We start from the raw sequence: 14,767 nt of genomic DNA, 5'->3' as shown, positions 1-14,767 counted from the left end.
AGTAAAATGATATTAGAAGTCAAACAACACAAAATAAAGCTAATATAGCCATCTTCACATTGAAGTACATACTAGCAATGAGATATTTTATAATGCTAATAAAGTTAATTCAGTATGAAGACATAACAATACAAAATTTGTATGTACTTAATAACAAAGTCTCAAAATACAAAAAGCAAAATTTGACAAAAACTAGAAGGAAAAACAGACATCTAAAATCATAGTTGGGAAATTAAGCACAATTTCATCACTAACTGAAATGAAAGCATACACACACAAAAAAGAATAAAAGAAAAAAGAAAAAGAACAGTTACTATAAGAAAGATGAGAAAAAGCATGATTACAAAGTTTATCTAATTAACCTCAAAATAGGATACATTCAGGTCATAAATCAAGTTTCAACAAATTTCAGAAGTTTTGAAGTTATACAAAGAATGTTCTTTAACCATAGTGAAATAAACTAGAAATCAATACCAAAATATAATTTAGAAATTACCCAATGTGCTGGGTCAAAGAAATCAACATAGATATAAGAAGATACTTAAAACTAAATGGTAATAAAATATGACATCAAAACTGGTGATGTTATGATGGAACACTACTCAGCAATAAAAAAGAATGGACTACGGAAATTCTCAACTACATGGTTGAATCTCAAGAGCATTATGCTGCATGAGAGAAGCCTGGGGTGTATATTATATGATCCATGCATGTTAATTTCTGTAAAATGGAATAACTCTGTAATGGCAGAAAGAAGACAAGTGGTTACCTGAGGTCAGGCATGGGTGGGGGGACTGACTGGGAAGAAACATTAGGGAACTTTTTGGGATGATGCAAATTTTTGGTATCTTTTTTTGACATGCAGACTTTCATTGCAAAAGAAAATTATTTGACTCACATATGATAAAACGTACAAAGAATGTCAGTGTTCCTCTGGCTCTCTTATACTGAGGTATCAAAAACCCAAATAAAAAATACATGAAAAACATCTTCTCATATTTTTAATCTTTTTATCATTACCCTTTAGAACAACTGTAATTTTTTTTGGAAATGGCAGCATTTTCTTTCTTTTTTGAGGTAAAATTGACATATAACATTACAGTAGTTTCAGATGTACAAAATGATTCAGTATTTCTATATATTGTGAAATAATCACCACAATACATCTCATTAATATTCATCACCATCATGGTTACAGATTATTTTTCTTGTGATAAGAACTTTTCAGATCTACTCCCTTAGAAATTTTCAAATAAGCAATACAGTCCTGTTAACTATAGCCACCATGCTGTACAACACATCCTCATGACTGGAAGTTGCTACATCTTGATCCACTTCACCCATTTCACCCACTTCCAGCTTCTGGCAACCACCAATCTGTTCTCAGATTCAAAAAGAGGCAATACTAAGATATGTAATAGATATCAGAATGGTGGTTACATTTGAGGAGGGAACCTGAAGGGGAAATAAGAAAGGCTTCTAAAGTGCTAGTAAAAATCTCTATTTCTATCCTACAGTAATTACACAACAGTGTCTACATGGTAAAAATTCACTAAGTTACGTTCTCAATATTTTTGCACTTACTTTATTATAGGTATAGTAAATGGTAAAGTTTTTTTAATGGTAACTGAGCTCTAAGGTTATTTTAAGGAAAGTATTACTTATAAAAAGAAAGGGCCAATAAAGGTATAACTACCTCACAGTACAGTATCCATTCTAATTTCGGTAGGCATTTGGGTTTGTGGGTAAAATTTAAACATTTCCAGAATATCTCGCCTGGCTTTAGTATATCTGCATATCAATAGGCGTTCAGAGATGGAAAGAAGTATGGCTTTAGTGCATTTGCATCTTTCCTCAGGGGTAGAGAAGTTCATCTCCATATCAATGGGTGATTACCTGGGCAACAGAGGGCTTATCTGTAGCTGAGAGGTGAGGGGGAGGGCAGGTGTAGTTGCTGCCAGAGCAGAGAAGAAAGATGGCATGAGACCGCAGTTTGTGAGAAATAAACAGGTTTTAAACTTTATTTCTCCCTTTGACTGATTTTAGTTTTTAGGGGTATTTTGCCCTGGGATTTCCTTTCCCCAGACTTATAATTGGCGTAGTATTGGCAGGATTCCTATGAACCCAAAATCTGTCATAATGGGTGCGACCTTTGGGAGGGCCGCCCCTAGAAATGATGGAGAGAAGTGGCGCTCGCGTTGAGGGACATGTGTCTACACTCATGTGGTCGTGGAGGTGCCACCACCACTGCTGGCCACGCTGACCCCGGCCTGTGGCCTGAGCCTAAGGCTACTGCTTCTGCCACTGCTGCTGCTCTTGAAGCCGGCCGGAGCCTGACCACAACCATGGAAAGGAGCAGAAGTCCGGGTCACCTTGATAGAGAAGCAGCTGGCTGCTGTGTACCACACCTTGCTGGCTACAGAGCCCATCGCCAGAACAGCTCTGACCAAGGTAATAACCTCCTATTCCATCACAGGGTGGGTGTGAGACTGGACCCAAAGGCCACGGACTGGCATGGCACAGACACCTTAAAAGACAATGTGGGCCCATCGGTGTGGCTTGTCTTTCACCTTTGAAGAAGTCAGCTGAGCCCGGAAGGAGTGCCCTGCACATTGTGCAGATCAGCAAACCACCAAGAGGGACCTAGAGCGTCTCTCTGCAGCCTATGGTCGGTTGCCGGTTACTGAGAGTGATTGAGGTACCCACTTTATTGGACATGTGTTGCAAGGATGGGTGCAGCAATTAGGAGTAAAATGGACATGGCCCTGGACATTTCAACACATGGATCGGCGATGGCTGGCTCTTCTGGCACCTTGGAGAAAAGGCCTGGAAGCTGGCCTTCTGTGTATTCCTGTAATAACAGCAAATTGGCCCCTGACAATCATGGTTATTTGCTTCTACGGTCTTTGTGTCCTGGATGCGTCTCCTGACTGCAGCTGCCACATGATGGCTGGAATGGGTGAGCTTTGGACTTAATCTGCATGGGACTTTGAACCTAGCTGAATCCTCTGGCTTGAGAATTATGAGTGTGTTGCTGTTGTCAAGAAAATAATGTTTAAAGAGAGGCCTGACTGTCTAATGCTTGGTAAAAGTTTTGTGAGCAATCTAGCATGATTGTTAGGAATGAGTAAACAAGTGTAGAAATGTATTTTTGTGCTTAGTGAGAGACTGTGCTGTAAAGTAACCTAGCTGAATCCTCTGGCTTGAGAATTATGATTGTGTTGCTGTTGTCAAGAAAATAATGTTTAAAGAGAGGCTTCACTTTGTCTAATGTTGGGTAAAAGTTTTGTGAGCAATCTAGCATGATTGTTAGGAATGAGTAAACAAGTGTAGAAACGTATTTTGTGCTTAGTGAGAGATTGTGCTGTAAAGTACATTTACTTGGTCTGCATAGGCTGAATCCTCTGGCTTGAGGATTATCAAGATTTTATTGCTGTTGCTATTGCATGTTACTAGATTGGTCGGAAGAGGGATCAAGTAAATTGTAAGGCGAGATTTCTGGAAGGGTGGATTGTGGGTAAAATTGAAACATTTCCAGAATATCTTGCCTAGCTTTAGTATATCTGCATATCAATAGGTGTTCAGAGATGGAAAGAAGTATGGCTTTAGTGTATTTGCATCTTTCCTCAGGGGTAGAGAAGTTCATCTCCACATCAATGGCTGATTACCGGGGCAACAGAGGGCTTATATGTACCTGAGAGGTGAGAGGGAGGGCCCATGTAATTGCTGACAGAGCAGAGAAGAAAGATGGCCTGAGACTGCAGTTTGTGAGAAATAAACGGGTTATAAACTTTATTTCTCCCTTTGACTGATTTTAGTTTTTAGGGGCATTTTGCCCCGGGATTTCCTTTCCCCATACTTACAGGGTTGTTCTCAGTATAGATAATGCTGACATGTACACCCTTGTATTAAAGTTTTGTTGTACTTAAGTGTGCATTTCCATTAGGTATATACTAGAAATGGAATTTCTGGGTCAAAGAGTATAGACATATTCACCTTCAGTAGACACTGGCAAATAGGTTTTCAAAGTTTCACCATTTACATTCAACCAGCTGTATGTAAGAATTCCAGTTGTTCTGTATTTTCATCAATACTTGGTAAACTTAAATTTTACCATTTTGGTGGATGTGCAGTGTATATCACTGTGTTTCCATACACATTTTCCATGGGTCCACTGAGGATGAGTGCCTTTCACAAACTCCTGTCCATTAGGAAATCCTCTATCACGACAAACCTGTTTGTCTTTTGCTTATTTTTACAATTGGGTTTCTCTTATTATTTTGTACAAGGTTTTTTTCAACTAAAAAAACAAACAAAATTACTACCAAACTTGTAGGAAAACAGATCAGATTTGTGGTTATGAGAGGTGGGGAATGTGCAGGGGGGAATTAGAGGAAGGTGGTACAAACTTCCAGTTATAAGATAAATAAGCCTTAGGATATAATGTACAAAATGATGACTATAGTTTACACTGCTATATGGCATATAGGAAATGTATTAAGAGAGTAATTCCTAAAAGTTCTCATCACAAGGACAACTTTTTTCCATTTCTTTTTATTGTATTTATATGAGATGATGGATGTCAACTAAATCTATTGTGGTAATTATTTCAGAGTATATATAAACCAAACCATCATCCCTTAAACTTATACAGTGAGGTATGTCTTGACATATTTCTTGACAAGACAGGGACAAAAAAAGACTCTTACAACTTACAATCAGTGAGCTACAAGAAAAAGCCATTAAGTGTGATATCCAATTTCTATTTATTATTCTTAGATGTCTCTAGGGTCTTATCAAAAACCTTTGAAGTTCCTAAGCATGAAAGAGATTATGGCACCCATTCCCCTGAAGTAATTCAAATAATCTTTAAAAACGGAATCAAAACTTATATGAAATTTACATAGCTTCTTTCTAGAATCTCATATTGTGAAATTCTAATGAAATAATTAAAAAGAAGCTCATTTTTCTTTTGTGGTGCCCCAAAGTACGTCTTTGGTCTGTCTTCTGAGTAATCCTGTACTGGCTGTCTCAGAAAAAAAATTTTTTTAACATTTGCCTTGACTAGAAGCTGTATAATTCCTACATTAGTGAGGACCCCATTGGTGCCCCTGATCTTCTCTCATTATTATTTTTTCATAAGACATTTACATATATCAGCACATATGGTCATTTTCTCCTTGCATTTAAGTTTTTAGTTTCACAGAAAAATATTTCCTAGCCCTCTGGATTTCACTTACAGTGATGATGCTGAAATCACTTGCTATTTAAATACTGTCCCTCTAACACTGAGAAAAGCCACTACAGTACAAAGTCTGCAGTTAGACCTGCCTAAAAAGGAATACCAGTTTCATAATCTCTTATTTGTGGATATAGGTAAATCCTTAACCTTCCTGGGACTTTGTTAGCTTAAGTATAGGAACAGAAATATACTGTTTATTTCCAGGATAATTGTCAAAACTATGTAATATGATACATGTAAAAGTGCCTAGCATAGTTTCTGGTGCATGGGAGATATTAAATAAATCATAATTTTTCTTCATTGCACAAGTACAATCATAATAGTATTGTAGAAACACTACAGAATTTCATGTTAACAGTTCTGGGTTCAAACTAGCCTCTGCCATTTAGTGCCTATGAAATTTTAGGCCAATTATTTTATTTCTCTGAACTTCATCTATAAAAAGTGGGAAATTCTACTTATCCAGTGGAGTACCTGTGGGAATCAAATAACAGTATGCACAGGAGAGCTTCCTAAACCAGAGCGCTTCACAAGTTTCTACTATTATTATCGTGTTTATGTTAGTCATCATCTGAACATCAGGAAAGTTCTTCAAGCCTTCCAGTATGGCCTGAGAGAATTCATGTTCCTTAAGGAAACTAATTTGTATGAGAATACTTTGCTGTCTCTCAAGGTCTTCTGAAACTACTTAATTCACAGCTCATTAGGATGTGTAGGCAAAGTAGAGTGACCCCAGGGCTTCAAAGGATTCCTCAGCAGCCTCCTATTTAGATCCAGCTTAGAAGGCTGCTGTAATTCAAAGAAGCTTGCCAGCAACTCAGGGGAGAGAGAGGAGGTACCCAAATAATGGAAAAGACCTTGATACTCCAAGGGCTGCATGATTTCCCCAAGGTACAGCTGTAAACTAAATCTTTCTGGATGCATTTTGATCCAGAAATACCTATCATTCCACACCAAAGGGCCCTCATTCTGGGGACAATCAGTTTCTAAGAATATGACTAGGAGGAGTCCCAAAGGTTACTCACACTGTTGGGAAAACTGGATTATGTAGTGTAAAGCGTAGCAGACTATAATGTACTCAGTAAATGCTGTCATTCAAACTAGGGATCACCCAAGTCCCCTAAGGAGGAGAGGTGTGTTACAAACAGTCAAATAGAAAACTACTGAAAATGCTATTAACTAAGTGAAAAATAATTCATCCCTGTAACCACAAATACCCTCCTAAGTCTAGAAAACAATAAAAGTAATGTATGATTATACCTAATTTTACAAGAGTCAGGGGTCATTGCATTCTTCAAAATCGTGCAGCAGATCCCTCATTATTGGTACCAAAATACCTGAAATGTTTTAGCTCTTGTATTAAATCCAATATTGTTTTGAGAAAATTATTTGATAAAACAGGTTGTTTATTTTTGTCCTTCAACAAACCATTATCCTATCAAATTATTAACCCAGATAAATAAGGATATTGATCTCTCTATAATATATTTAGTACCTCCCATTCAATTCACAGCAGTAATGCCTTTTTCAGAAAGTAGTTGCACTAATCAGAAGAGCAGAAAAAGCAACTTGCCTCGAATTAACTTGCATACCAACAGTCAGTTCAATTTACACTGTTGTGAAAAATAATTTTAGCTTATTACTATGACTGACTGGTCTTAGGTCTTATAAAGAGATATATATCTAAAAGTAAATCACTAAATGTACTCCATTTCATGTGTGCATGAAACACACCAAAACACAGTAACAGTAAGTCAGGTTAAAGTCTTCAAGGTTAAATTATACTCCTTTATAGCTCTGATACTGACAGACAGGGCTATATTATATTATTTCAAATGTTATATATTATATATCAATTTCTGAGCTAAAAATTGTTAAATTCTGCATTCATCTATATTATTTTAGGAATTTTTTTTTAAAAAAACACTTAGAATCATAGTAAATTGTAATTGGGATAATCTTAGCACACCCCATACTAACTGAGGAGGAAATCCAAAAAGTGATTTTCCCAGACTTAGATCTGCTTATGGGAGAAATCAAAACCAGAAGCAGATTGCCTGATGTTCAGTCCTTTAAACTGTGCCAACCTGCTTCCCAACTAAAAACAGACTTTATATCATATGTAAATTAGAAAAATGCTGAAGATACTTGGAGTAATATTTTTTCAAGGACATTATTTTAAAATATGTTATTATCTAACTAAGAAAATGAGGGAAGGAAGAAGGGGAGGTAATGGAAGGGAAGACAATGGAAACCTTTTCATTTTCCAAACCCTATAAATTCTAGTATTATGCTTTCAATTCAACTTTCACACATAAGTTTAAGACAACAGAATAATCTTTGAACCATTTCAATTTCTTCCTACTCTGAAAAAGATATTAAGAGGCAAAAACCTGAAATTGACAGGGCTATTAAAACATGACAGCAAGTTTTTAACAGTCTTCCCTCTAATCTGACAGTTCAGATCATTTCTCATTTCACCAGAGCCACTGAAAACTTTTCAAATACAAAGTCAGACTCTCATATCCTTGAAACCAGAATTGATTTCTACACTTACTGTAACTGAAAAATTTCTTAAAAATTTCTGACTCAATTTAAGAGCATAGATTATTTTACTTCTATAGGCTCCACTGATAGGGAGTTATCAGAAATCAATGAGGTAATGTGAAAATACTCTGTAAATTTGAAATCATTACATCACATGGAAAACACTGTATTAAAAAAAAAGGTCTATTTAACTGTATTGCTGATGTGAGTAAGATGCACACCATTCTTAGTGGTAAATCATTAGATGCATTTCCTTTATAATCAGGAGCAAGACAAGGATGCCTACTATCATTGCTTCATTTTAACACAAGAATGTAGGTTCTGGCCAATGCAGTAATACAAGGAAAAGATTTTTTTAGAAAGAAGAAGAATTGGAAAAGAAGCAAAATTATCCTTATTTACAGATTATATAACAAAGTGGCTGATTTAAGATGAAGACATTATAAATGTTTATTCAGTTTTATACATGGTATCCAGAATGCAAACTCAGGGGTATATTGCTGAGAGTGTGAGGTATGATGTTAGATTATCCTAAAAATAAAAATAATAGAACAGGTATATCATACTAAGTAGCCTTAAACGTCACACATAGTAACTTTCAGGGATATGGGATGGTCATAAAATAATGACTATGGCTCAAAAACACACAAAAAGCAAAGGAAATGCATAAATTCTCTGAGAATATTTAACTCTAAGCTACTTGTAAGTATGCTAGCCCGTTTGTGAGTTATCACCACCACCTGAGAATCCCCTGCGTGAGTGCTGGACTATTAAATACAGATCAAGAGGAGAAGGAATTTGTCAGTTACAAACCAAGTGGTTCACGTGGTAGGACCCCAGCAAATTCTGGGTTCTCTAACATTTTCTGATATATTTATCTCTGCTCTTCTCCATTATCACAGAATGTTGTGAAATCATGTTTAGTTAAACATGTGTTTTAGTACAATATTACAAGCCTTAGCAACTTTTATTTACTCTCTTTAATGTTAAAGTGTTTTTAATATGATTCTTCTGTTTTCCACATTTTCTCAAAATTCAGTGCAATTTAAGCTACTCAGCACTTATAAGATCTTAGAGTTCCATTTTTGTAATATTCTTTACTCAGAAGGAGCTTTAAAACTGCCTAGTCATGTTGCAAAATATACACTGATAATCTAAAATGGCTACACAAGCTGTGTGATTCTAATGAATATTTTCAAATGAATTAAAGGTTGGATTATTACCTGCAATATTAAAGAAAGGGATATCTACCAACTATTAAATGTACCAACTATTTAAATTTTATCTTTATGTTTAGTAATGTTTCAGATGTTTCCTTTCTAAATATATATAATAAGGCAAATGCTGTTTTTATTACAATGGAGCAAAATTTTAAGTCAGAGGCCTCAAATGCACAGAAACCTCTGTTTTAGTTGTGCAAAAAAAGTATCTAGTATCAGTCCGAAAATTGAGGGAAAAGTGACTGGCTGAAAATATGCTAAATGTTAGGGAAAAAATGTTCCATATATAATAAGCCAGGCCCTTTTAAATAAACTTAGAAACCATATAAATTTTAATATCTTCTTTACTTAGGCCAGAAGCTAATTAGCTTGTAGAATTACAAAACCAGTAGAAATTTTTTTTAATAATCACTTTTGCCTTTTACAAGCATATAATAAATATATTATACATTTTTTTCTGGTGGTCAAATGGTCTTTGTCATTTTTAAAACTAAATGATTTACCACTTTCCAGAAACCAGTACACACTCAGATTTTAAGTTATTTATGCATTTCTAGGTCAGTATGACATACCCATATAAAAACAGATTTCTGATCGGTGGTATATTTATAATACATTAGGAGGAAGAAGTAAGAGGAGAGAAGGGAGGGGTGGGAGAAAGGAGAGAGGAGAGGAGAGGAGAGAGGAGACAAGACAGGACAGTAAGTGGCAGAGGGATAAACCACAAACATTCAAAAAGGGCTTTAATGAAAGCTGAATTGCCAGTTGCAGAATTAAATATCAATCCTATTTGGTTAGCATACAGAGGCAAGTGCTTTTACAAGTGCCATTTAAAAAAACAACAGTAAATATAAATCAACACTGGTATATTATTATACTTCTGACAACCTACTAGCTAATCCCTGCTACTCAATAAAAGGCTAAATTTGATTATCCAGCAACTGACGACCTCGCTTACAAATCACCCTTGGTGTGTGCCTTTTCTCCATAATACAAGATTTTTGTGCAGTTCACTCTTCATTAACATTCTCTACTAGAATGGTAGGTGAGGACAGTATTAAGTATACCCATCACACTTCATAACACATCTTAAGTTTAAGGATACAGAGTAAAACTTTGCTTAATGGACTTTGCAATTTTGAGTTTTGGTCTCAACACTTAACAGTATGAGCTGACTATATATCATGATTTAAAAAGTCATTCTGCATTTCTGATGTAACCTTGAGAAGTTAATCTGATAACTATTCTCCACAAGAGACAGAATATATGTATCCAAGCAGAGCATATTTACTGGAAATCAGGAAATAGTTTTCTTCCAGGCCTACTAAAAGGGAAAAAAAATAATTCAAAATGGGACATCAAAACTGCACAAAGATTCAGAGTATATGAACAATATCAGAGAACTGACCAATATTCAAAATCAGGCACCACATTACTGTTTCTTATTGTTGCCTATGGTCAAAAATTGAGACAAATGCCACATTATTCTGTCAGAAAGGCAGAGTCACTGGGACTCCTCTGAGCCTTCACTGCTCTAGCCTAAGGGGACCTTCTGCTCCTTTCCCATTTGTGAGTAGCAGAGCCAACCTGAGGCCACACTGTGCCTCTTCCCTCACAAGGAGGTACATAACACACAGCCAGAATGTCCCCTCTAGGACACAGTACTGAGGACCTGGTGGTGTAAGGGTACACAGAAAACATGGCATAGTGCAAATAAGAAATGAATACAGATAAAAAAGATCTAAAAATATTCAAGATGGTTCCTAGAATACATCCCTGTAAAATGAGTTCAAAAAAACAAGGTGGAGAGCCCTACTTTGCAGATCTTGTAAAGTGATTCCTGGCCATCTCCTCCAGTATCTTTAAAGTAATCATGTGCAGGAAATGTACGATGGATATCTCGAGTAATAACACTCTCCTGGGCTGAGTCCTGAGAAAGAAAAAAAAAAAAAAACCTGGTCGTTAATGTTTTTTAATTGTTTTAATTATGAAAAATAAGATAAACACATATTTCAAAAAAAAATCCAAATGGCACAAAAAAAGTACTGCCCCTTCCCCCAAAACCCTGCCTACCATCCCAGACCCACAGTCCCACTCACCAGAGGTAAAAACTATCACTAGGTTCTTTTGTACCCTTCCATCCATCTACCTAGAGATGTGTGAATGTATGTCTATGTGAGGGAGAGGTGTGGGACGGAGGTTGAATACACATCTCTCCATCCTTTGCTTTTTGAAACACAAATAGATGCAAATTATCTGCTCCTTTCACATGATAGAAGAATTTTTTCAATATTCCTATCAATACATGCAAATGCATTTCATTCTCTTTAAGAACAGCTATTATTAAAAAGAATGAGGTGCAGATGGATATATCATTTATTTAATATTCTCCTACTAATATTTTTGCATTTTTCTATTTACATTACAAAACAATATCACTAAGAACATTTTTATACATAATGTTCCAGTATAGGTTCCTACATGTAGAATTGCTAGGTCAAAGGATATATGCATTTCCATTTTTGATAAAGGTACTTTCCCTCCAGAGTGGTACCAATACATCCTCCCAATAATGGTAGAGTATGTGTTTCTCTACATCTGCCCAATACCCCATATTATCTTTCTGAACTTTTAACAAGTAAAAACTCAGACCACAGTAAAAATAATACCAATTTTTCTCCTGTGCTAGGTTACCCAACTCACTCCAGAAAATAAAAAGTCCAAAACTATTAAGATGACATATACTTTAAAGATAAACTAGAGACTTTTTTCCAAGAGATTCAAGTTCTAAAAGCTCAAATTGAGTAAAATTCTTTGACTTATAAAAGATGATTAATTATTCATTTGATTTCATTTTATTCCTGTTAGTTACTTATCTATTTAAATGTAAGAAAACAGAATGATGAAAATATTCTATAGAATTTAAGGAATCAAAAAGGACTACTACTGCGAATTAAAACTATTGTCTAATGTCTTGCTTCTGTAAAGATTTGAACAAACTCCCTCTCTCAATTAAAACAGAGAAAGGAGAAAAATGTTTAATACATGAGTTACTTTAATGAATGCTATTTCCGTTCCTCTCTCTAGCTAAGAAATATGTAAGAAGCGGCAGCTGAGTAGCTCCAAGTCAGTGCCTTTTCTTGCTGCCTTCTTCATTTCAGCTGCTATATCATGCTGGGTGGCAATTACATCTTATATCATGTATAGAAAGGACACAAACTGAAAAGTTCCAAATTTGCTAACAAATACCACATATATTACAAATCAATCCAGAGGAAATTCTGATGGCTTACAGGAATGGAACACGAAAGCTGAATAAAAATGGAACTTAAAAAATTTACCATAATGTAAGTAAAAGGATACAGAAAATTTATATTTATCAAGGTAAACGTAGTTTTTAATGATAAAGCAAATTTGGAGGTGAGATGGGGGTATAGAACAAGGTAAAATACACAGGAAATGTATAAAGAGAAGTATTATGAAATGTATGTGTCATCTGGTTTGATATGGAGTCTAAGTAGGAGATCTAGTACCAGGTAGAGGAAAGTTTTCACCACCCAGGTTTTTTCCAATAGAAAGGGTTCCCTTTCCACACAGTAACAGCTCAAGTTAGAAACTATTTGAAAAGATGACCTATGAAACTGTTACTACTGTGTGAACTACTGTGAACTATTTCAGGGGCAAACATGGGTGCAGTGGTTCACAGGATAACTCTTCTTGCACTTTTCAAGATGTTAAGGGAGATAAATCATTGGACTGTACTCCCTAGAAACTGCCTACTCATTTGGCATTATGCTGCATTTAAATGACACCAACAGTCTGACTCAGAGAAAGGGATATTGACAAAAAATTTCTAGAAAGTAACTTTGCATAATACTGAGCAATTTTTTCTATGCATACTTGAATCCTCCTTGTTATAAAAAATAAAGGGGAAAACCCAACTGAAAATAAAAAGCATACACTTTTCCTTACTTAATAAGCTTTCCCTTCCTAGAATTACTGTTAAATGCTTTCTTTGCACATGTATTTCTAGAGTTTTCTTCCTACATACTGCTCTTGGGTCACTAAGGGAATAATTTCTGGAACTTCACTTTATGAACTAAATAAGCTTCTTGCTACATTGTTCACCATCTCTTTCACAGAAGTGAAGGCCACTAAACTCTTATGAATAGATTAGTATGCATTTAATAGATTAATATGAAATTGGGTACTTGACTAAAGAAAATCATTGCTTTTGAACTGAAAGCTAAAGTTAACTACTTTCCAATTACCCATAGCATTGGCAGTAGGAACAGTATATGTTTCAAGAATCCACACCTCTTACCCCAAATTCACTCACTTATTCATTCAACAAATATTTGAGTCAGGGAGTCCCTAAACCTAATACTCTATAAAAGGAGAATAAAATGATTTTTCTCTCCAATATTAATTCCCTTCTTTTTAGACTTATTCCAATACAGTTGTCAATTTTTACAAGAAATAAAATGAAGAGAGAAATGAATAAAGACAGACAATACATAGGCCAACTAATTCACCATCTAAGTATATGCAATTAAAAGATTTTATGTGAAAACCTTTTTTTAATATGGCTAAACACTTCATAGCACAACCAAAACTGACATAAGGTCATTTTCCCAGATGGCCCCCATAAGCAGAGACTCCTTAGATTCTGTCAATTAGCTTAAGAATAAGAGGGAAGAAGTCAGCCCTTCACAGGCAGCTATTTCACCAATATCTAGAGATTCACAACTTAACCCATGATTTACTTCCCAGTCAATGCAGCCCCTTTCTGAGCCTCAGTACAGGATGATGGTGACGTAGTGGCTTTGGGGACAAATTCAGTTTGTCTATTTCTGGCTACTCCACTTAATACCTATAGGGTCTCAGACAAGTTATTTAATCTCACTAAACTTCAGTTTCCTCATCTGTAAAATGGAATGACAATATCAAATTCATGTTGTTTAGAATAACATAAATCGAGTATTCATTAAAGAAATGAAAATAATAATAATTTTTTTGTTAAGAGCCACATGTAACTTCAAAATTTTGGGTAAATACATATTTAAACATCCTCCTGTGTTTGCACACTTTAAATAATAAAATAAATCACAGTTTTTCTTTGGATATCATGAAAATTATTATTAGAGCTTCCAGATAATGAACAGCTCTTCTGAATTTACCACTGTATCTTACGTGTCTTAAATTATCCTTGTTTCTTTTAATCCATGAAGAAAAGCAAAAGTGCACAATTATTTGAATAAAGTGATGTTTTTATCAACTAATACACATTCTGGCCCCAGATATACCCAAAAATACCCAGAAGGAGAACAGGAAGGGCAGGGTAGAGTAGAAGCTAAACTGCCAGAGCAGCTACCATTTCTAGCATTACTTTGGAAGTTAGCTTCTGAGAATCACAGAAGGGTTGAAATCAATGCTATGGAGAAGACAAATGCCACTGCCACTATTGCACGTGCCCCTTCTGGACCACCACCATGAAGAATGTGACTAGTAGGCAACATCCTTGAGATCATCTTCCACTTGCCTAAGGAGGGGTCAGGTTGAGCAGCACAAAAAAAGCCAACTCAGCCTGGAAACAGGATGTAGTAGTGAGGAGTTTGGAATAAAGCCTTAAAGGTTGAGCTTTATGTCTCCCCACCACCCGACACCCTTTACCTTACCATCACATAGAAACTAAATTTCTATTTAGTTTGCCATTCAAAAATTTTCCTTTATTTCCAAATCACTAAGTTATTGACTA

General features: G+C 35.5%; 1 protein-coding gene across 7 annotated transcripts in view; it reads right to left on the bottom strand.

Moving 5' to 3' along the window:
• The window catches only part of RABGAP1L (RAB GTPase activating protein 1 like), a 738,861-nt gene that overhangs the window by 329,999 nt on the left and 394,095 nt on the right, over positions 1-14,767 (bottom strand). For all 7 annotated transcript variants that reach the window (XM_057507896.1, XM_057507900.1, XM_057507898.1 and 4 more), the window contains one exon: positions 10,826-10,939. In XM_057507896.1, coding sequence (XP_057363879.1) covers positions 10,826-10,939 — 114 coding nt within the window. The remainder of the gene's footprint in view (positions 1-10,825; positions 10,940-14,767) is intronic.

Source organism: Manis pentadactyla, chromosome 9 (assembly GCF_030020395.1).
Source record: "Manis pentadactyla isolate mManPen7 chromosome 9, mManPen7.hap1, whole genome shotgun sequence".
NCBI classification, from domain to species: Eukaryota; Metazoa; Chordata; class Mammalia; order Pholidota; family Manidae; genus Manis; species Manis pentadactyla.
Note: the sequence above shows the minus strand (reverse complement) of the source record. Positions and strands in the feature narration are given on the sequence as shown.